This window comes from Trachypithecus francoisi, unplaced genomic scaffold (assembly GCF_009764315.1).
Source record: "Trachypithecus francoisi isolate TF-2019V2 unplaced genomic scaffold, Tfra_2.0 Lachesis_group3, whole genome shotgun sequence".
In the NCBI taxonomy this organism is placed as follows: Eukaryota; Metazoa; Chordata; class Mammalia; order Primates; family Cercopithecidae; genus Trachypithecus; species Trachypithecus francoisi.
The window spans coordinates 14,993,508-15,014,676 of record NW_022681468.1 but is presented as its reverse complement, the minus strand read 5'-3'; the positions used below and the strand labels follow the sequence as shown (position 1 = coordinate 15,014,676).

Genomic DNA, 21,169 nt, shown 5'->3' with positions numbered 1-21,169 from the left:
AAGAATCCAGGATCAAACTCTTTAACACTGATGCCTTCCTGTTTACTGACGATTTAGCTACAATTAAAGTAAAGGAGACATAATATCCTCCAAATTCGATGGCCAGGAGCCTGCCAGCCAGAACTCCAAGGGTGAATGAAACAAGGAAATGGGCCTTGCAAAACCTGAGGTCTCCAGACAAAGACCTCATTCTGTGTCACAGCACTGCCTCCAACTCCAACCTGGGCCAAGCAGCTGCCAGGGGCTGGAGGCCTGGGCCAGGAGCTGGAAGTTGAGGGGGAAGCCGGGGGCCAAAGCAGGATTTGTGCTAATTCTTTGGGTCTTAAGTCCCCCGTTCACTTCCTGAGCAGAAGAAACCTTCAGATGGAAACCACAATAGGCATGCAACTTGTTTTTCTTACTTATTAGTATTTCAAGTGATCATGTGAAAGCCAGAAAATGCCTTTGTTTCAGTCTGGTTTTGTGGGGGCATGCTGAGTAGCAGGGGACGTTACCACCACCACTAGACCCTTTGCTAAGGAACAGGCCGTCCTGGCACAGGTTGGAGGGAAAAGTGTAGTGAGAGGCCTCAGAATTGCCCATGACACCCCTGCCTAGCATGGTTGTGTTTATTTTATGATTCATGGAGGGTCAGGGACCCTGACCAACCCTACTCAGGCCTCAGAAACTGAACTTAGGCTATAGGACATGGAACCAAATTTCTGATTAGGCCAGAAAGCCAGCAAGGCTACTTCTGGATAGTAAACACAGAAAAGAAGCAAATCCATGAAACTGTACACTCCCAGCTGGTAGAGGACTGGGGTCCTACCCTCATAGGACCCCAAAAAGTGCCATATTCAGAGCACTTTTTGAGATGCTTCGCATAGCAAGGTTCAGGTCTCGGGTTTCTGCAGCGATGGGGATGGGTGGGCAGTGACAAGGAATGGGAATACACCGTAGCAGTAGTGTTCCCCACAAACATAAGCTGCCAGGCGCTGAAGAAGGCTGCAGCTAGTGTCTCACATCGTGTCCAAGTTATCATGCACGTCACATACCTTGGCAAGACCTTCCATCCTCATTGAGGGTAAAACCAGGGTTGCATGTACAAGAATAGGATCCAGGAACATTTGCACAGAGCTGCTGGCAGTAACCATAGCGACATTCATCAATGTCTGGAAACAGAAATGCACACAAAGTGAGACAGGTCTCCTCCTCACTCAAGGATGCCCCCACTAGTGTGGCATGATTGCCCAGCTCTTCCCAAACAGGATCATGAAGGGAAGCAAAGGGGAACAAGAGCCAAGACAGTGCTTACTGAGTGTCACGGATGGTGATGCTGTCTCGATTACAAGGCTCAGTCTCCCCACAATCTTTCTCCTCCTCAACCCATCTCAGTCCCATAAATACCTGAACCTATCCTAAAAGTTGCAGAAGACATTTCTGCTTCGAGTGGGATGTTGGGCAAGAAGAGCTCTCCAATTTTTCCCAGCTCTAAGATTCAACACTAAGGTTTGTCCAAGATGGGCTCTCCAATTTTTCCCAGCTCTAAGATTTGAGATTACCCAGCTCTTAAGATTTATCCAAAGTTAAGATTCAAGTAGAAGATTCCATATAGAGGCTCCACTACCCGGGAAGGGTCCAGTCTGCTTAACATGTAAGAAGAATCCATAGCATCACTCCAATAGGCTCCTTGCCAGCTCCATGAACAATGAATATGTCCAGCTGTCAGGAACAAGAGCCAGTTAGGCTGGGACGAGCTGGGCAGCATGACCCTGGAGACCCATGAATCCAGTAACATGAGGACGCTGGAGTTCACCCTGGATCTCCTCCTTGCACCAGAGTGAACATAAAACTCTGGATAAACACACCTCTTCCAAGCCATAGCTGGCCTTGCCAGGGAAAGTGGCGGCACTGTGGGTGAATGGATCCTTTGAGCAGAGCTGGGCAATGTGACCTCCCTGTAACATGTATCCATCAATGGGGAGCCTGACGTCATTGGGAAAGCACTTCTCAACACCCCAAGCTGATGTGATGATGGGCTGGAGAATTCATTCCTGTGGGGTAAGGGTAGTGAATGAAATCACCAGCCTCCTGGCAGACTCCGAGATGGCACCAGTACAGGCTCCTGCTGTGACCAGTTGATCTGACTGTAGCTGGAACTGGTCCTTATCCCCACCTCCCCAAGTCTCACCAGGTTTCCTCGCTGGTCCCCCCGTTCCTTTGGAACCACGGGCCATCCAGGACTCTGGAGGCCGGCTTAGAGCCTCAGTCCTTGGGCCTGGTTTCTACCTACTGCCAGGAAGGACTCCACCTCCGAGACCCATTTTGATCCCTTACCTATTGTTTAGCCCTTCTCAGATTCTGTGCCCTGTCCTGTGATTCTGTTTTGTCTCTAAGTCCCGGCTACTTCTAACCTGGCCCATTGCACTGCCCCTGAGTGCAGGGCAGCTCTTGCACAGAAGGTCCATTGGCTGTACAGTGGCTGGCCCTGATTTCTTCCCAGAGTGCAGCTGGGCACATCACCAAGGCCAGGCAGGCAGCAGGGGCTGGAGGGGGTACCCTTCACTAGGGGTACCTTGGAGAAAAGGCAGCCTCCCCGACCCCTCATTTTTCTGCAAAAGCAGCATCTCCAGTGGTACACAGAACAGAGAGTGTGTGGCTATGGAACTTGCATTTTGAAAGGGAAAGGCGAGTTTAGCCAGGGGAGGGCAGGAGTTCAGGCATAACTGGAAGAAGCCTTCCTTTCAGATGTGAATATGAGTGGCTGGGCCACATGGTACCATGCTAGGCATCTATGAGCATCCTTCCCAAAGCTCCGTGCTCCCAGGAAGAGAACAACCCTCCCAGTCAGAGGAATGTCGGAGTTGCTGGCACCCCTCACATCAGAGGGTTTCTGTAACAGGGCTGGTATATCCCGATCTCCCCCACCACTCCAGCGCCCCTTGTGGTGGGAAAAAAAAAACTAGACTGAGACACAGGAGACTTGGAAGCTTGACCCAGCTCGCTTTAACTTTGTCTAAAATGTTCCTTCTCTTTGAGTCTCAGTCTGCGATGCTATAAAAGTTGGATGACATAATATTCGACATCCTTTCCAGCTCTGAAATTCAACATATTAAGTTCCTGTACAAATAAGTCTCTCTCACTGATCTGCTTATGTTCAAATAAGTAGCATCAAATTTTCCATTATAGCAGAGGTTGGTTTGAATGCACAGCAACTGTCATATTCACAGACGCCTGCGTGCAAGCCTGGAAAGGAGAATCAAGCCAATCTAGGCCTCAAGGATGCTTCAGACGGGGCTTGAGGGCAGACCCACTCAGCCTCAATCAAGAAACTTGGAAAGAGGTAGCTTTCCTTTGTTTCCATGATTTTGTTTGGATCTGTTTCTCAACTCCTCCAGGACTGACTTTCAGGCAACAGAACGGTGTCTTAGAGAATTCAAACTGGCAGGGCCTTTTCTAGAAAACACAGCATAGAAATCACACCCTAGAATTAGAAATTGAACTGACAGCTACAGTTTGCTATGAATTCATTCACTTGGCTAAACCCAAAACTAGAGGGGAAGAAAGGAAAATAACCTTCCAGTAAAAATAAACAGAAAGATCAGATAGCAGATGCCAACTGCAAAGGCAGTTCTCAACTGGTGATGACTGACTTCTCAGGAGTAAAAGGCTAAGGCCATAGCCCGTGGGGTGGGTGTGGTCGTCGGGGGGAAGGGCAAAGACAGGGTGTTGGAAGGAACTGATGTAAGATCAGGATTTACTGATCCACATTCAAGACTTGCCACATTTCTGTGACTAAGCGAAAGTGTTCCCTTCTCTTAGCATTATTTCTAACTAAAGCAAAATAATCCTCAACTCTGTCACTTCCTGGCCTGGATATAAACTTCGTGAAGACAGGAAGAAAGTCAGGATAAAATCAAACTTAAAAAATATATCCAAAACTATAGCCCTTAAAAAATATATTTGAGGCTGGGCACAGTGGCTGATGCCTGTAATCCCAGCACTTTGGGAGGCTGAGGCGGGCAGATCATTTTAGCCCAGGAGTTCGAGACCAGCCTGGCCAACATGACAAAACCCTGTTTCTACAAAAAATACAAATATTAGCTGGGCATGGTGACACACGCCTGTAATACCAGCTACTCAGGAGGCTGAGGCAGGAGAATCACTTGAACCCAGGAGGTGGAGATTGCAGTGAGCCAAGATCGTGCCACTGCACTCTAGCCCGGGCAACAGAGGGAGACTCCATACAAAAAAACAAGAAAAAAGAAAAACATTCAAGGCCGTGCGTGCTGGCCTACGCCTGTAATCTCAGCACTTTTGAGGCGGTGGGATGACTTGAGCCCAGGAGTTCAAGACCAGCCTGGCCAACATGGCGAAAGCCCCATTTGTACAAAAAGTACAAAATGTATCTGGGCATGGTGGCACATGCCTATGATTCCAGCTACTCAGACAGGAGAATTGCTTGAACCCGGGAGGCAGAGGTTGCAGTGAGCCGCAATTGCGCCATTGCACTCCAGCCTGGGTGACAGAGTGAGACTGTGTCTCAAAAATAAATAAATACATTCAAAAACCATAATGATGACAAGATGGCAATGATGGCAACTGATTTTCAAGGGTGGGGTTACACATGTGAGTTCAATAGCCTTCCACCCCTCCCACCCTTCCTGGCAAAGAAAAGCTTACTACCCTTAGGCAGCCAGCTATGCCCACATCTCACAATGCCCCTGGCAACCATTAACTTCCAGGAGTCCCTGTGACCCCCCAGAGAGCTGTTACCTAAGCACTGGCCTTCCAGAAGCCAATATCCGTCGGTGCAGGAGCAAGTGTACCCGCCCTCAGTGTTGATGCAGATCTGGGTGGGGTTGCACTGGTGGGAATCCGTTGCACACTCGTCCACATCTGTAACACAAGACATAGGTCAAAGAATGTCACCCAAATCCATCTAGAGCCCTGGAGCCACCAGGGGTGCCAGTGGCTTTCTTGTCTTGGCCGGGAGGCAGTTGATAAGGTTGCTAGGTTACACCCAAGGAGGTGGCAGCACCTCCCTGATGGGCACCTCTAGGAGACACTAACCTCTAATGAGGGCTGAGCTAGTCTGCTGACCAGAAATCCACAAAGGGAAATGCCAAGAAGGGAACACATATCCTCAGGCACCCTTCTGCCATCCTATGCCATTGCTCCCTGATGGTGCATCACCTTGACAATAACCATTACTTGATTTAGAAAGCCATTTTGTATTAGGCTTATTCATTCGTATGTTAAACAGGGGTCTGCTGCATACCTACTGTGTGCACAGGACTGTGATAAACACCACTGAGAACAAAACAGAAGTAAAGGAAATGTCCCCAGCCAGGCACGGTGGCTCACGCCTGTAATCCCAGCACTTTGGGAGGCTGAGGTGGGTGGATCACCTGGGCTCAGAAGTTCAAGATGAGCTCAGGCATCATGGTGAAATCCCGTCTCTACTAAAAGTTTAAAAACTAGCTGGGCCTGGTGGCATGCGCCTGTAGTCCCAGCTACTCGGGAGACTGAGCTGGGAGGATCACTTGAGCCCAGGAGGTGGAGGTTGCAGTGAGCTGAGATTGCACGACGGCACTCCAACCTGAGAGACAGAGTGAGACCCTGTCTCAAAAAAAATAAAAGTTCGCTGCCAACAGAAGCTGGCAGTCCAGTTTCTTAATAGTATTTACTCATGAAAATCTTTCAGTCTGAAGCTCTCCAGTCTTCCTTCCACTCCAGAGTTCCTGGGGCTAATCTCTGTCTGTCCTCTGCTCATAGCAAGTCTCTCCTGGCTGCTCTAGAGCCCACTACCATCTGGCTGGTGGCATGAAGATACTTATATCCATATCGGTCCTTCTCCTTAACTTAGAGCTTCAGAGCACAGCTATCGAGCCATATCCATGGCCATTCCCAAGCCATCTGGCGCAGACACTTCACACAGTCAGTGCTCAAAACTGTTGAAACGGAAACATCCTCCTCTCCTTTCTCCCCTGCACGGCACTTTAGGGGAGAGCGCCCAAGATCCTGAAATGGACCTCCTGATGCCACACTCTCACTTTGACCTAAAGGAAGAGACTTTTCACTAAACATTCACACACTAATTTACTCCACAAGCATCCATGGTGCCTCCTGGATCTGCCTGGCCCCGCGGACCCCAACACCTTTCCTCCTTGTCAGCCCTGCCTTCACCTGCACCTTGGTGGGTCACCTGCCCTCCCCACTTCATTCCTGCATCAGGGTTTGTTCATCTACACCCTTTCTCCACCTTCACCGAATGGACCATCGTGCAGTCAGAAGTAATACTGAAAGCTGCAATTCTCTGAGCCTGTGTTACGTGCCTGACACCTACCTTGTTACTTGTATTTACTCTCACATCACCCTGTGAGGTGGGCTCACAATCCCCATTTTACAGATGGGAAAACTGAGTGGAAAGAGCTAATAAGCACCAAGCCAAGAGCTGAGTCCAGGCCTCCCTGCCTGCCTGACTCCAAGTCTACTCCGTGCAGGTCTGACAGAGGTCACACCACCCAGGACCAAGCAGATTCGGTGGCAGGGAGCTGGCAGACTGGGCTGAGGAGGGAGGACTGAGCTTTTGTTCCTTTTTACTGACCCCACTCCCATGCTGTCTGCCTCCCAACACTGCAGATTGCAGACTTGATCATCATCTATTCAGTTGGCTTCTTTGAATACGTACGGTGGGGATGGGGGTGTCTAAGACCCAAAAGTATAAGCTCCTTGAGGACAAGGGCCTCGTGTAGCACAGGGCTTTGTGCACTTTAGTAAAACATTCAACTGGGTGAGCAGTGGGCCCTCTGGTTCAGGGGATATGACCACAAATCCACCATCCACCTGCAACAGCCCAACACTAACAACCCTGATCAGTCCACACCCTACCCCAAAACGACAGCTTTCTGGGAATCCCATGAAACTGGCCTTCCCTCCTCTAAACATGAACAACCTCCAAGAACCTGGTGCCAAGATAATGGTGGCCTCCACTCCACCCTGATGTTGAGCATGTGCAGCCTCAGCGAAAAAGACTCAGCCCTGTTCTCAGCTGCGAGGACTCCAGCCTCCCCTTTGCCTCCCTCCCACCCAGCTCTGCCCACCCAGCAGAGCCTCCCAGGGGAGCTGGTGAATAATGCTTGGCCAGAAGCCGCTCCTGCTCAAATCCACAGTGAAGTCTATGACAATAAATAGTGCCACTATCGACTGGTGCATATTTACATTTTCCCAGCAGGGAGTGATGGATGGCAATTGTGTCCTGGGAACAACACTGCGTTAGGAATTTCTGTTCTTTTTCCTGCCTTGAGGGGAACGAAGGGTGAGGGTGACCAACACAGGAGAAGAATCACTGGAGGGGCTTGGTGGCGGCAAGTTCCCAAGCCTCTGTGCTTGTGTAATTTGTGTCCCACACAATGTGCCTGCCAAGTCCTATAGAGAGAGACCAGACACAATCAAGTAGACCAGGCTGGACTCAGAAGGGCACAAAGGACCCCATCGTGAGCATGTGTGGGAAGTATTCAGGCCGAGAACCAAAATCCTTGAAGTTCACTCTTTTAAAAACTCCAGCACTTTTACTGAACTAAAGAATTAACTCAGCCAGACGCAGTAGCTCATGCCTGTAATCCCAGCGCTTTGGGAGGCCAAGGTGGGTGGATTGCTTGAGTCCAGGAGTTTGAGACCAGCCTGGGCAACATGGCAAAACCTTGTTTCTACTAAAAATACAAAAAATTAGCCGGGTATGGTGGTGCACACCTGTAGTCCCAGCTACTCAGGAAGCTGAGGTGGGAGGATCACCTGAGCCCAGGAAGTTGAGCCTACGGTGAGCCAAGATTGCGCCACTGATCTCCAGCCTAGGCAACAGAGCAAGACCCCATCTCAAAAAAAAAAAAAAAAAAAAAAAAGGAATTAACTCAGTTATATTACACTTTTGTTTATATAGATTTTAAAATTAAAATTTTAACTTTCACTAACTTGTTTAATGAATTGTCAATAGAAACTATATTTTGAGAAGTCAATAAGTCCTTTTATATCCTCAAAACACACCTGGTATCATGCTGTGTCCCTGGTAAATGTTCAGTAACTACTGAATGAATGAACACATGAACGGCAAACATCAATCCCTCGCAGCCCCCAGAAAGGTTTTTCCAGCCAACTAGCTGACAAGCCCATCTGGGCGTGTGTACTTTAAAAACAGCCACCACCATGCAAACCACTGTCAGCCTACACACCTGATGCAGCTAAAACTGGAGTGTTCACACGGTGGGCTTCCTCGGGGGGCTGAAAGACTCATCACATATTCCAGCTCACAGCGGAACTTCTTACATTAAATACGTTTGACTTAAATCACAGAAGGAAAAATACATCGAATCACTCCAAGGACATTCTTTGGCAGGGCCTCCCTTTCCGCATCAGTGGAAAAGTACAAGCTATGACAACCTGAGCAAGTGTCAGTATCCTCATGTGCAAACAGGGTCTGCTTTCCTTTCCTGTGCAATAGTCAGGAAGAGTCTCCCAAGAGAAAAGAATGCTGGGTGCATTCAATCCTTTATTCATTCACTTGTTCACTCATTCATTTGTTCATTCTTTCTTTCTTTTCTTTTTTTTTTTTTTTTGAGACAGAGTCTTGCTCTGTCGCCCAGGCTGGAGTGCAATGGCGTGATCTCGGCTCACTGCAAGCTCTGCCTCCCAGGTTCATGCCATTCTCCTGCCTCAGCCTCCCGAGTAACTGGGATTACAGGCGCCCGCCACCACACCCGGCTAATTTTTTTGTACTTTTAGTAGAGACGGGGTTTCACCATGTTAGCCAGGATGGTCTCAATCTCCTGACCTCGTGATCTGCCCGCCTCGGCCTCCCAAAGTGCTGGGATTACAGGCATGAGCCACCGCGCCTGGCCCCCATTCATTCATTCTTTATGCTCTACAGTGGTTGTGTGTGCGTGTGCGTGTGTGTGTGTGTGCATGTGTGTGTGTGTGTATGTGTGTCTGCCCTCTCCAGCCTCCATGACCTTTGGAAGAACTAGGCATCGAGCATATTCCGTCCCGCTGTATGGTACTCAGAAGCGGACTTTACTGAGAGTCCTCTTATCTCCCTGTTCCCTTCTGGGTGCTGTCACCCCAGTCAGCTGCCTGGGCACTTGGAGGATTCTGCCACAGCAACCATGGCTTGGCTCTCCCTAGGTGAGGCAATGTCTATCTGCTGCCCAGGTGACCAGCACCCTGGCAACTGGAGGAAAGCGCTCACTAACTCTCCCAGAACCTGGAAAAGCCCAGCGCTGCCCCTGCCAGGAAGAAGTCGTCATCTGCGTCAAGCAGCACAGCTCTGCCGACCTTGCAGTCTCACCTGCACTGGCACCACTCCCTTGAGACATCCACCGAGTGGCCTTTTCAATCTGAAACAACTGCTCACTTAGGAAAGTCATCAAAACCTATCATATCACCTCCTCGATGCCTTCCAAAGAGGCCATAGACAGAAAGGGCTTTCAGGCCCCAGGACAGTGGCCTACATATTCGGGAAGCTCTTTTAGGATTTCATACCCTTAGTTATGTCTCACATTCCCCAGCCAGACAGTAAGTTTCACGTGAGCAGATATGCAAAGACAATGGAAATAAAGGGATGTCCGTCAGGCTGGTATGTTTTAAAGGAGTAAAAGAATGTCCTTAAAGTATAGTCAAGATCTTACAAAGGCACCAGATGAAGGAACTGGCCTTAACACATCAAAATAGAACTGTCCAACAATCTTGGGGACAACAAAATGAACAGAACCTTCCATTCTGACTCACAGGACAGCACGGGAAGGGGTCACAGCCCACACACCTGCTGACCGTTCTAGTCCTTGGAGCAGGACTCTGCAGAGGAAGCCAGTGGTGACTGGCACTCCTCTCCTTCACTGCATGGACTTCTCAGACAGCTTCGTGGGTATCACATGGCTGATTTATGCCCATTTTATGTCCTCCCCTTGGGAGTGGGCTGGTTCTCAGAAAACATCACACAACCCACTTTTCTGTCCCATATAAAAGTAATGGTTCCAAGTATTAACTTGTAATGGTTCTTAGTATTGTAACTTCTAATGGTTCTTAGTATCCAAGTAATAGTTCTTAGTATTAACTCACATATTATTTTTATTTTTCATTTTATTTTTTGAGATGGAGTCTCACTGTGTCACCCAGGCTGGAGTGCAGTGGTACAATCTCGGCTCACTGCAAGCTCCACCTTCTGGGTTCACGCCATTCTCCTGCCTCAGCCTCCTGAGTAGCTGGGACTACAGGCGCCCGCCACCTCGCCCAGCTTTTTTGTATTTTTTTTTTAGTAGAGATGGGGTTTCACCCTGTTAGCCAGGATAGTCTCGATCTCCTGACCTTGTGATCCGCCCTCCTCGGCCTCCCAAAGTGCTGGGATTACAGGCGTGAGCCACCGCGCCCGGCCTAACTCACATATTATTAAATAAAATCTCTATAGGCAGTTATAACAGACTTAATATACCACATTAAATATGCATAAATCTGTTTAAATATAAATAACATGTACATGTATGATAGCTATTTGTTCTATTTGAATGCACATATTATATACATACATGTGTTTACAGTTCAGCATTTATTCCTGAAAGCTGAAAATACTTTGTTTTCATGACACAAATTCTAACAGAAATAAAATGTCCTTTAAAAACTGTACAAAACAAAACAAAAACACTAATGGTTCCCCATGAACCATTTTTCTATTATTTCTAACAGAAATAAAATGTCCTTTAAGAACTGTACAAAACAAAACAAAAACACTAATGGTTCCCCATGCCCACAGGTAGAACATTTTCTAGGTCATTCTCCAAGCACCAAAGTTTAAAAGGAAAACACACCAAAGGGCGGAGAACTCCCCAGAAAAGGCTAGCAGGTAAAAGAATAAGAACTTTGGGAGTAGACAGAGCTGGGTGTGAATCCAGGCTCCCACATTTGATAACTAAATAAGGCAGGGCAATTTACTGGATCCTTGGGTGTTCTGCAACAGGGCTGATGTAGCCTACCTTGTAGATAGATGTGAGAGTTCATGAGTTAAGAGGAGCGCAGGTGCCAGCCTGACTGCCTGACACATAGCTCCCTTCCCCAGGGAGGTGCTGTTTCTGACAGCTGTGGAAGGTAGAAGAAGCTTGATTTCTGCCTCCTGCAGACACTGTTCTAGAATTCACTAAAGACACCAGGATGACAGCCCAGGGGTTTCATGGGCTATAAGTATGGTTAATTCTGTGATTCAACCACAGCCAAAGGCTGGGACTTCTCCCCCTTGAGCCCCAGGAACATGGCAGGAGATCTGGACAACAGGTAAGGAAAGCCAGGGTACATTCCTTCATGGAGTCTCCCTCTCCACCTCTGCACCCAGGCATCTCTGGACCCATCTATGATTCTATAACCGTAGGCATCCAAAAGCATAAAGGTACATGTGTCTAATGGCTATGTATGATCAACCTTTCCACAATCTGATTCTTGCCTCTTCCAGTGCCTTCTTTGCTCCAGTACTGTGAACAAGCAAGGTCTGACTTTGTGAGCCTGTGTACATAACGTCGGCCGAATGTCTCTGTTCTTGTGCGAGAACGGCCATCAGCCAAAGGGAAACATTCTCACTGGGTGACACTGGGAGAAGCTGTCCAAGAACCCTTGGAAGATACACCTTTCCAAGGCCTCCACTCTTCCTTTTTTGGACATGGCAAAAATCATTTCCTTGGTAGTAAATTTTTACCCGGTGAAATAACATGTTTTCCCAGCCCATTTTTGTTCCTTCCTTGCTCAAGCTAATGGAGCTTGATAAGAAAGAAGAAAATAACAATGGCACATTCCTAAGCCTCCAAGTGAAGCCAGTTTCAGGCCTGCTGCTGGGCTGGGTCGGTGCCATTTTTCAGCGAGACGAGCCCAGCCAAGGCTGGAAGCTACACAGGACCTACTTCCCAAACACCTGTTTAATTAAAGATCTCAACGTTGGAGAACTCGCTGTTGAATTCCTAGGCCATCTGCACTCCATGTGTCTTATGGTCCTGGCCAATCACTAGCAGCCAGATCTTTTTGTGTTTACAGCACTTTCCCCGACACTTGAGATTAAGCATGGAATACAAAGTTGGTTCATTTTGCGCCTCTGATTAGGCAACAAATATGTGGTCTATTTTCCAAACAACAAAATATCCTTCCCTCTTGAATGAAACCAGCTGGAATCCAGGTCCCAACCTCTCCATTGGATTCTCTTTGTCTATCCCTAAAGTGAGAGCTGGAGGAGAGTTCTGACAGGCCCCTGCAAGCTGTGATCTTCTACAGAGACAAACTATGCAACTAATGGAGATCACATTGTTTGGTTCTTGGGTAATTACTTTCATCCCCAGAGCACTTGGTAAACATCAGCTGACTTTAGTTGCTTTCAAACTGGGCAGTGAATTGGCCAAGCCCATTCAGCTTTTGCCAGTGTATGGTGCCTGCCACGGGCCCAGGGGAAACACATGTCCTCTCAAGCATCATGCATCAAGATGTCCTGAGAGGAAGGGGACAAGTCATGTCTAATGTCAATCTAGACATGCTTGTTTATCTTTTTTTTTTTCTTCAAAAAGCCATAAGGCTTTGGCCATTATCATGAATGTAAAGCAAACAGACGTGGAGTTCAAACTAGATTTCCATTTACTAAAATTTTTGCCATTTGTCCATCGACAGAGATTTTGGAATCTTTAGAAGGCAGTAGTTTCCAAACCTGGCTACCCAAGAGAACTGCCTGACTAAATATCAGAATTTCTGGGGCTGAGGCTTGGAAAGCTGTGTTATTTCAAAGTTACCTAAATGAATCCAATGCAAAACTGCATCTAAAATCCACTGTGCCAAATCAATACTTCTCAGACTTTAATATGCGTATGACTCAGTGGGGATCTTGTTAAAATGCAGATTCTAATTCACCGGATTCTACATTCCTAACGAGCTCCCATGTGAGGCCAATGCTGCTGGCTCAGGGACCACACTTTGAGCAACAAGGTGCTAGACTGTTCCAAGTGGTATTTGGTTCTGTATCCATGCAACCTGCTCAGAGTTTCAGAAACTATTAGGTTGGTGCATAAGTCATTGCAATATTTAAGAGAGTCTAAGAGGGAAGTTAAGTTTTCAAAAATCAAGCAGCATGTTTGCTATAAGCGGGAGCTGAGCATGAAGATGGCCACAGTAGACACTGGGGACTACTAAAGGAGGAAGGGAAGGAGGCAAGGGTCAAAAAACTAACTACTGGGAACTATGCTCAGTACCTAGGTAATGGGATCCATCAACCCTCAAACCTCAGCATCACATGAAATACCTAGGCAACAAACCTGCACATGCACCCCTGTATCTAAAATAAAAGTTGAAACTATTTTTTTAAATGGGGAAGAAATCAAGCAGTGATTCTTAACTAGATTCTTCTCTAAGATAAAGCCTGCTGGTTATAAGAGAGTTGTTATTTTTGGAGTCTTATTAAAGACTCTAGCACAGTCTAGCCAAAACAGAATGCTTTTCTGGTGTACGGACAGAGCCTTTCTTTAACTCCACCCTGCAGTGGTTGGGTGCCTACGGCTGCAATGCCTTGAGCAGGGCATTATGTGCTTCCAGAAGGTTCTCCTCCCTTTAGGTCACTGGTGGGGTTTTGATTTCCTATGAACTCAATTCCCTGAATCTTGACTAAGTTCTTAGGAATACTACCCATAAAGAGATGACAAAAAGTACAAAAGATTCCAATGAGGAGAAAGGACAACATATTTCCTCCAACACAGAGCATCCCTTTTTTAACTGAGTACTCATGAACACGGTTTCTATATGCCATGGATCCTGACTCCTGTAATCTCCCCATCTCCCCGAGGGCCTCTCCTTCTCATTCCCTCTGAGCCTATTCCTCACCCATCCTGACCTGTATCATAGTCTGTGAACTCCTTGCCCCTCCCATCTACTCCCCACGCCAGCGCTCTCTTCCCAGCGCTCTGTCTCGGTTCACAGTGCCACCGTTTTCCAGTGGCCACAGGCTAGAGACCACAGTCATCCTTAAATCTTCCTTTCACATCCCACTCTCAAACAATTGCAAAGGCCAGGCAGTTCTTCTGAAAATCTTGCAAATTTTCCACTTTCCTTACATCCCCTACCCCAAAGACTCCAGGTCCTCACTGTCTTCTCTCTAAATGATTGTAATAACCTCATCACTTGTCTGGCAGCTCCAATCCCTCCCTGGTGAAAGTGCACTAAATATTAAACCTCCAGAACCACTAAAACACAAAAATGGCAAGTTTACATTTCCTCTTTAGAATCCTCATGGCATGCGCTTTATATTTTGGCAACACTGCGAGTTAAGCCTACTTTCCTACTCACACATGGGCAGAGCACATCTACTTTTATAGCAGTTCACTTCCTACAATATAGTTAGCCACGTGCATCGGAACCTCCAGTTTCTTGAAAGCAGGAAAAGGACCTTATTCACAATCATATCTTAAGCACCCCACACAGTGCCTGGCATACTAGGGTATTAAAGTGAATTATACTGGAAATGAAGATACTTGAGTCGAAGACTGTTCTGAAAGGAAGAGGGAAATTCAGTTAAGCCACCAGACACATTGGAAGAGACAAGTCCACCATCTACCTTATTGTGGCCCATCTCTCATTCCCAGAGGACGAAGACTATCTAGGGGACATTGGCTGACAATTCCAAATCCAACAGAGCCTCAGGCTGAGGCTCATAGTGCCTGGAGGCCTACTCCTACCCTAGCCATAGCCCAGGGCCGATTTGAAAGCGTCCTCAACTTCCAGAAGTTCTAACATACTATGTGTGGCTTAGTCCTGTGGCGCTACTCTGACAAGAATACTATAGACTGGGTGGCTTAACCAAGAGGCATTTATTTCTCCCAGTTCTGGAGGCTGGAAGTACACGGTCAGGTAACCAGCACAGCCAGGTTCTAGTGAGAGCCCTCACAGGGCGGAGAGAAAGCTCAGGGTTCTTCATCCCCTTATCAGGGCACCCGTCCCAACGTGGGGGCTCCACCCCTGTGACCTCCTCCAAACGTAATCACCTCCCAAAGACCCCACCTTGTAATAACGTCACATTGCAGATAACGGGCTTCAACATATGGATTTGGGAGGATACAAACATTGAGTTCATAGCAAAGCGCTTGGCGTGATGGAGTAAGGGATTTCCTCTTTCCTCCCGGGAGAGCTTGACATCCCAGAAGAGAAAGAACTTTATTCTCAACAATCACAGGAGGAAGGAGCTTAATAGAAGGGAAAAGATACACCTTCCTGGCCTGAAAATTGACATCAACAGGACCTCTCATGCGATACGCAGGAAACCTATTTGTCAAGCTGGCTGCAAGAATCCGCGGTGCGCAAATTCAGCCCTTGGGATCAATCAGCCCAGCAGCAGCAGCAAACATTCCCAGCTGGGTCACTCTCAGAGCATGATCATGAAGTACACACGTGCACCCTTCCCACAACTGCAGTGAGAAGACCCTGCCACCACTACCGATCCTATCACAGCTCACCAGGGTGATCTTGTGCACATCAGTGACCTTCTGCATGGCAGCCTCCTTACGTCTAAAATGGAACTCCCATCACCTGCCCCCCTAGAGCCTGCAGGCAAGAGAAGAGGGCAGACATGGCACACAACAAGTTACAAGAAACAGGCCAGTAGGTGACTAACAATATGAGCTTTTTTTTTTTTTTTTTAGATGGAGCCTAACTGTCGCCAGGCTGGAGTGCAGTGGCGTGATCTCGGCTCACTGCAACCTCCGCCTCCCAGGTTCGAGTGATTCTCCTGCCTCAGCCTCCCGAGTAGCTGGGATTACAGGCACACACTGCCATGCTAGCTAATTTTTGTATTTTTAGTAGAGACAGGGTTTCACCATGTTGGCCAGGATGGTCTCGATTTTCTGATCTTATGATCTGCCCGCCTTGCCTCCCAAAGTGCTGGGATTACAGGTGTGAGTCACTGCACCTGGCTAAGTTTTTTGTTTGTTTTTTCATACAAAGTCTCACTCTGTCACCCAGGCTGGAGTGCAGTGGTGCCATCTTGGCTCACTGCAACCTCTGCCTCCTGGGTCAAGTGATTCTCGTGCCTCTGCCTCCCAAATGGATGGGATTAAAAGGCATGTGCCACCACGCCCGGCTAATTTTTGTATTTTTAGTAGAGACGGGGTTTTGCCATGTTGACTAGGCTGGGTCTCGAACTCCCAGCCTCAGGTGATCTGCCTGCCTCAGCCTCCCAAAGTGCTAGGATTATAGGAATGACCATGTCCGACTGAGAATATGAACTTTTTGGTCACAGACCAACCCACTCTGCCGATCCCCTGCCCTCTCCCCACCCCCTCTACCCCAGCAGGGTCCAAAGCTCCCCGCTCCTCATCTCTAGCAGACGACCCCAGTGTAGCAGAAAATAGCGTGGAGGCTATGATCCAAGAGGAACTGGAAGCCCAGGAAATGAGGGGAAGAGGCTAAAGCCTGCTGGGACCATAGGGGTGGGGGAGAGCAAGCAAGAGAGAAAGAGCCTGAAACATGCCACCTCCCGGGCGAGGGGCAGCCACACGCCCTGGGAATCTAGAAGTGTGGACCACACCCACAAACAGCGCAGGGCTCAAACAGCCACGCCCTGCTCCCCATCACCCTTTGGACTTGGTAAGAGTTAGATTCGATTACATGAACCTAAAATAAATATTTGGATGGATTAAACACTTTTCAGGATTGCATGTTTACCTGGCTGAGGAATGTGGGGTGGCGCCCTTTCCCAGCCACCCCTCTGTGGGCACCAGCAGATTCCTGGATGTCTCCAGTGAGGAAGGCAGGGAGGCGAGGGAGTTACATGTGGGGCCAACCAGCTGGCTGACCTGCCAGACCACCCTTGCCCTCCCTCCCACCAAAAAGGCACAGTGCCCGAGTCCCACTGCCCACAATGCCTCTGCTCAGGAGTCATTTATGCTATACCAGTGGGGCAACACTGGTATTGGTACTAGGGATTCAAAGATAAATGACACACAGACCCTGTCTGTTTACAGTCTGGTTGAGAACAGACAAGGGACAAGGTAATCCCAACTCAGAATGGTGAGTGTCATGCTGGAGAGAAGAATGGGGGCATTCCCAGGTGAAACAGGCTTCCTGGAGAAGACACCAGATGGGTCTAGAAGGATCCTGCAGCAGAGACTATCATCCGCCAATATCTATTCTCGCAACCAAAGACTGCATTTTTAAGCTTCTCTCACAGTGAAGTGTGGCTACATAACTAAGTTCTGGTCAGTCAGATATAAGTAAATGTAACGTGCAATGTCTGGGTCATGCCTTTAAAAAGATTTGGTGCATAGTCCCCTTGCCCCTTCTCTCCTCCTTCTAGTTGGGATGCAGATGTGATGGTAAGAGCCAGAGCAGCCATTTTGGACCCAGAGCTGAAAACTACACATTGAGCCTCCCTACCAGCCCAAAACCACCTGCCTCTGGACTGCAGCATGACAGAGAAATAAAATTCTCTCCTATCTAAACCAGCGTTTTGAAGGTCTCTTTGTTACAGTGGCTTAGCATGTACCCTAATACAAATGAGTAGGAGTTCGCCAAAAGAAGAAGGTAGGGAACAGCACGTGCAAGGGCACAGAGACATTAGAGGCACAGCACAGTCAGAGAGCCGAGGGGAGCTTAACTGGAGCAGTTAAAACACGTGGGAGTGCACTGGAGCAGCCAGACATGTGGGAGGGCACAGTGAGAGCTGGGCTGGGAGTGGAGGATGAGATGGGAGCCCACCTATAAAGGCATCGTGTGCCAAGCAAAGGAAGCAAAAGAGAACAAGGAGGATAATGGAGGCAGAAAGGATCGTAAAGAGGAAAATAAAAGAAAAGAGAAGGATGAAGAAGGAAAAGTAGAGAGAAAAGGAGGAGTGGAAACACAGCCATCCTCTCCTGCATGTGGGAATTGGTACTGGTTCTGTCTTAGGAAATGTTATCTCCAGTGAGACACCCCACAGACTCTAGTCCTAGCCCCTTGTAGGTCAGCAAAACAAACAAACAAACAAACAAAAAAAAAAACTGGCACTAAGTTTTATGCCTTGATAATGTTTCTGAATTAGCTTCAATCAGAACAATTTGACTTGCATATTAAAAAAAGGACAAAAATCCCAAATGCCATAATAAAGTAAGCTCCCCAAAATGTATTCACTGACACTAAAGGGTTTCATCAAGAGTCTGCTCATAAGTGCCTGCCCAATTGGGTTCTTAATAAACGCTTTTCCAATCAGTGTTAGCAGTAGTGGAAGAAATTCTAAAAAAAAAACAACTAACCCAATGTATTTCTCCATACTTCTCTGCACCCCTCTGCCACAGACTTCGTAGAAGTTGCTATCTACGGTCACTGCTCTGCCTCCAAACCTCCCGTTCTTGACTCCAATCAGACTTCCTTCTCTTTCATTCCATTAAAGCCTCTCTCATCAAGGTCACCAATGACCTTTTCAATGACAAATCCAATGATCCTTTTTCATTCCCAGTCTACATCCTTCACACCTTCTCAGCAGCATTTGGCACAGTCAACCTCTCTCATCTTCTGCAGAGACTTTCTTCATTAGGCTTCCATCATCCTCTCTTGGTTTGGGGACTTCTCAAAGGTTATCCTGGTAGTCAGTATGAATGAGTCAGGAGATGAACTCAGGCCTTCTATTTGAGCCCAGTCTTTTCTTGACCCTCACACCCTAGCTGACCCAGAGCCCTGAACAGAGGAGACAAGTCAATAAATATTTGCTGAACTAAAAAATGCTCCTGGGGGCAGAATTTTACAGCTGGAAAGAATTTAGAAATCACCTCGTGTTCTGCCAAATGTGCCTTGACTGTACATTTGAATCACCTGGGAAGTTCTAACCCTAGGAGCACATCCCAACCCAGTTAAATCAGAACCCCTGGGAGGAACCCAGAAATCGATTTGAATGTACAGCCAAATTGAGAACTACTGATCTAGCCCAAAGGTGTACACAAGAGTGTCTTTGGAGGCTTATTTAAAATAAAATAGAGCTCTTGATTCAGGAGGTCTAGAGAGAGTCCCGGGAATCAGTTCCTTCACAAACATTCAGATGATGCCAGTGCAAGCGTTCGCACCTGCAGAAACACTAGACTAGCCCAGCCGTAAGAGTGTGAGTGATGCGAGCGCAAGAACCACACTTTATCTTTGTAGCCGCTACCCCAAGCATAGTGCCTGATACAGAATATCAATGTAAAACCCAGTCACTCACCTCATAACTGTTAGGATGATTACTGCTATGGTTTGAATGTGCCCTCCAAAGTTCATGTACTGAAATTCAGTTGCCACTGTGACAGTATTAAAAGGGTGGGAAATCCAACTAAAATTCTTAGGTTGATTACAGCTGGGGCCTTTGGGAGGTAAATAAAATTAGATGAAGTCATCAGGATGGGATGATGGAATTGGTGGCTTTATAAGAAGAGGAAGACAGACCTGAGCTGATATTCACACTCTTGCTTTCTGGCCACATGATGCCTTCCACTGTGTTATGACACAGCCAGAAGGCCCACCAGATGCTGGCACTACGCTTTAGGACCTCTCAGCCTGTAGAACCATGAGCTAAATAGGCCTCCATTCTTTATCAATTACCCGGTCTGTGGTGTTCAGTTACAGCAACGCCAAAGGGACTAAGCAGCTGATATGATTTAAAACAACAATTAAAAACAAAGAACAACAACAAAAAATAGAAAAAAACAAGTGCTAGTGAGGACGTGGAGAAACTGGCACACTCGTGTGCTGTTAGTGGTAACGTAAAATTGGGTAGCCACTATAGAAAACTGTATGGTGGTTGTTCTCCCAAAAATTAAATGCAAAATTACCACATGATCCAGCAATATTACTTCTGGATATACATACAAAATAACTGTAAGGATCTTGAAGTGACAGTGTTAATGACGGTACTTCATTCATGGGGTTTTATGAGAATCACACGTAACTAAAGCTCTTAACACAGTACCAGGCACAGAAGTGGCCCTCAGTCAAGACTGGCAATAGCTTCATCTCAAGAAGCAGGAGGAGGAAGAAGAGGAAGAGAAGAGAGTGTGAGGGTGGGGAGTCCACCTCCTAAAAGAAAAGATAAAGAAGGAACTGAAAGCCAGGTTCTAGTCCGGAACCTTCCACTAGGTCCACAGTGGCCTTCCAGCAAGTCTTTCTCAGCTTGTTTGAGAAGGTGATACCTGTACACCTGTGTTCACAGCAGCATTATTCACAGCAGCCAGGAGGTGGAAGCAACCCAAATGTCCATCAGCAGATGAATGAATACACAAAATGTGGTCATTCACACGGGAGAATATTGTTCAGCCTTAAAAAGGAATGAAACTGGGCCCGGCGCGGTGGCTCATGCCTGTAATCCCAGCACTTTGGGAGGCCGAGGCGGGTGGATCACAAGGCCAGGAGATCGAGACCATCCTGGCTAACACGGTGAAACCCCATCTCTACTAAAAACACAAAAAATTATCTGGGTGTACTAGCGGGCGCCTGTAGTCCCAGCTACTCGGGAGGCTGAGGCAGGAGAATGGCGTGAACCCGGGAGGCGGAGCTTGCAGTGAGCCAAGATCGCACCACTGCACTCCAGCCTGGGTGACAGAGCGAGACTCCATCTCAAAAAAAAAAAAAAAAAAAAAATAGGAAGGAACTCTAGCATGTGCTACAATATGAATGAACCTTGAGGACAGTATGCTAAGTGAAATAAGCCACTCACAAAAAAGACAAATGCTGTATGATTCCACCTATATGATATACTTAAAGTAGTCAAATTCATAGAAAGTAGAATGGTGGTTATCAGGGGCTAGAGAGAAGGGGAAAGAGAGTGTTGCTTACTAGATACGGAGTTTTTGTTTGGCAAGATGAAGAAGTTATGCTGCACGACAATGTAACTGTACTTCACACTACTGAATTGCACACTTGAAAACGGTCAAGATTAGAAATTTCTTGTTACGCATTTTTACTACAATAAAAAAGTGAATATTTGTAAATCAAAACATATTTCTTCATTGATTGCATTCTAAGTTCTATAAACAGTTCCTACTAAAAAAAAATAACCAACCTGTGATCTAAAACAAAACCCCATGAAGAAAAGTCCAGCAGCCATCCTGTGCTCCTGAGAAACTTAACTCCACCCAAACAGCCCACATCTCTTCTGTAAGCCCCCATCTCCACAGAGGAATTAAAATTCAAGTATCAC

The 21,169-nt window shown here is 47.2% G+C and overlaps 1 protein-coding gene and 1 long non-coding RNA gene across 5 annotated transcripts in view; one reads left to right on the top strand and one right to left on the bottom strand.

Moving 5' to 3' along the window:
* Positions 1-17,490, top strand: part of LOC117071531 — a 73,784-nt gene extending 56,294 nt beyond the window's left edge. The window contains exon 5 of one of the 3 annotated variants that reach the window (XR_004432342.1): positions 17,327-17,490. This is a non-coding gene — a long non-coding RNA (uncharacterized LOC117071531). The remainder of the gene's footprint in view (positions 1-17,326) is intronic. The other 2 variants (XR_004432341.1, XR_004432339.1) reach the window with 2 other exon arrangements.
* FBLN5 (fibulin 5) overlaps positions 1-21,169 on the bottom strand; it is a 79,906-nt gene that overhangs the window by 22,859 nt on the left and 35,878 nt on the right. For both annotated transcript variants that reach the window (XM_033191568.1, XM_033191567.1), the window contains exons 5-6: positions 4,756-4,878; positions 1,035-1,151 (exon numbers count right to left, since the gene is read on the bottom strand). In XM_033191568.1, the coding sequence (XP_033047459.1) occupies positions 1,035-1,151; positions 4,756-4,878 (240 nt within the window). The remainder of the gene's footprint in view (positions 1-1,034; positions 1,152-4,755; positions 4,879-21,169) is intronic.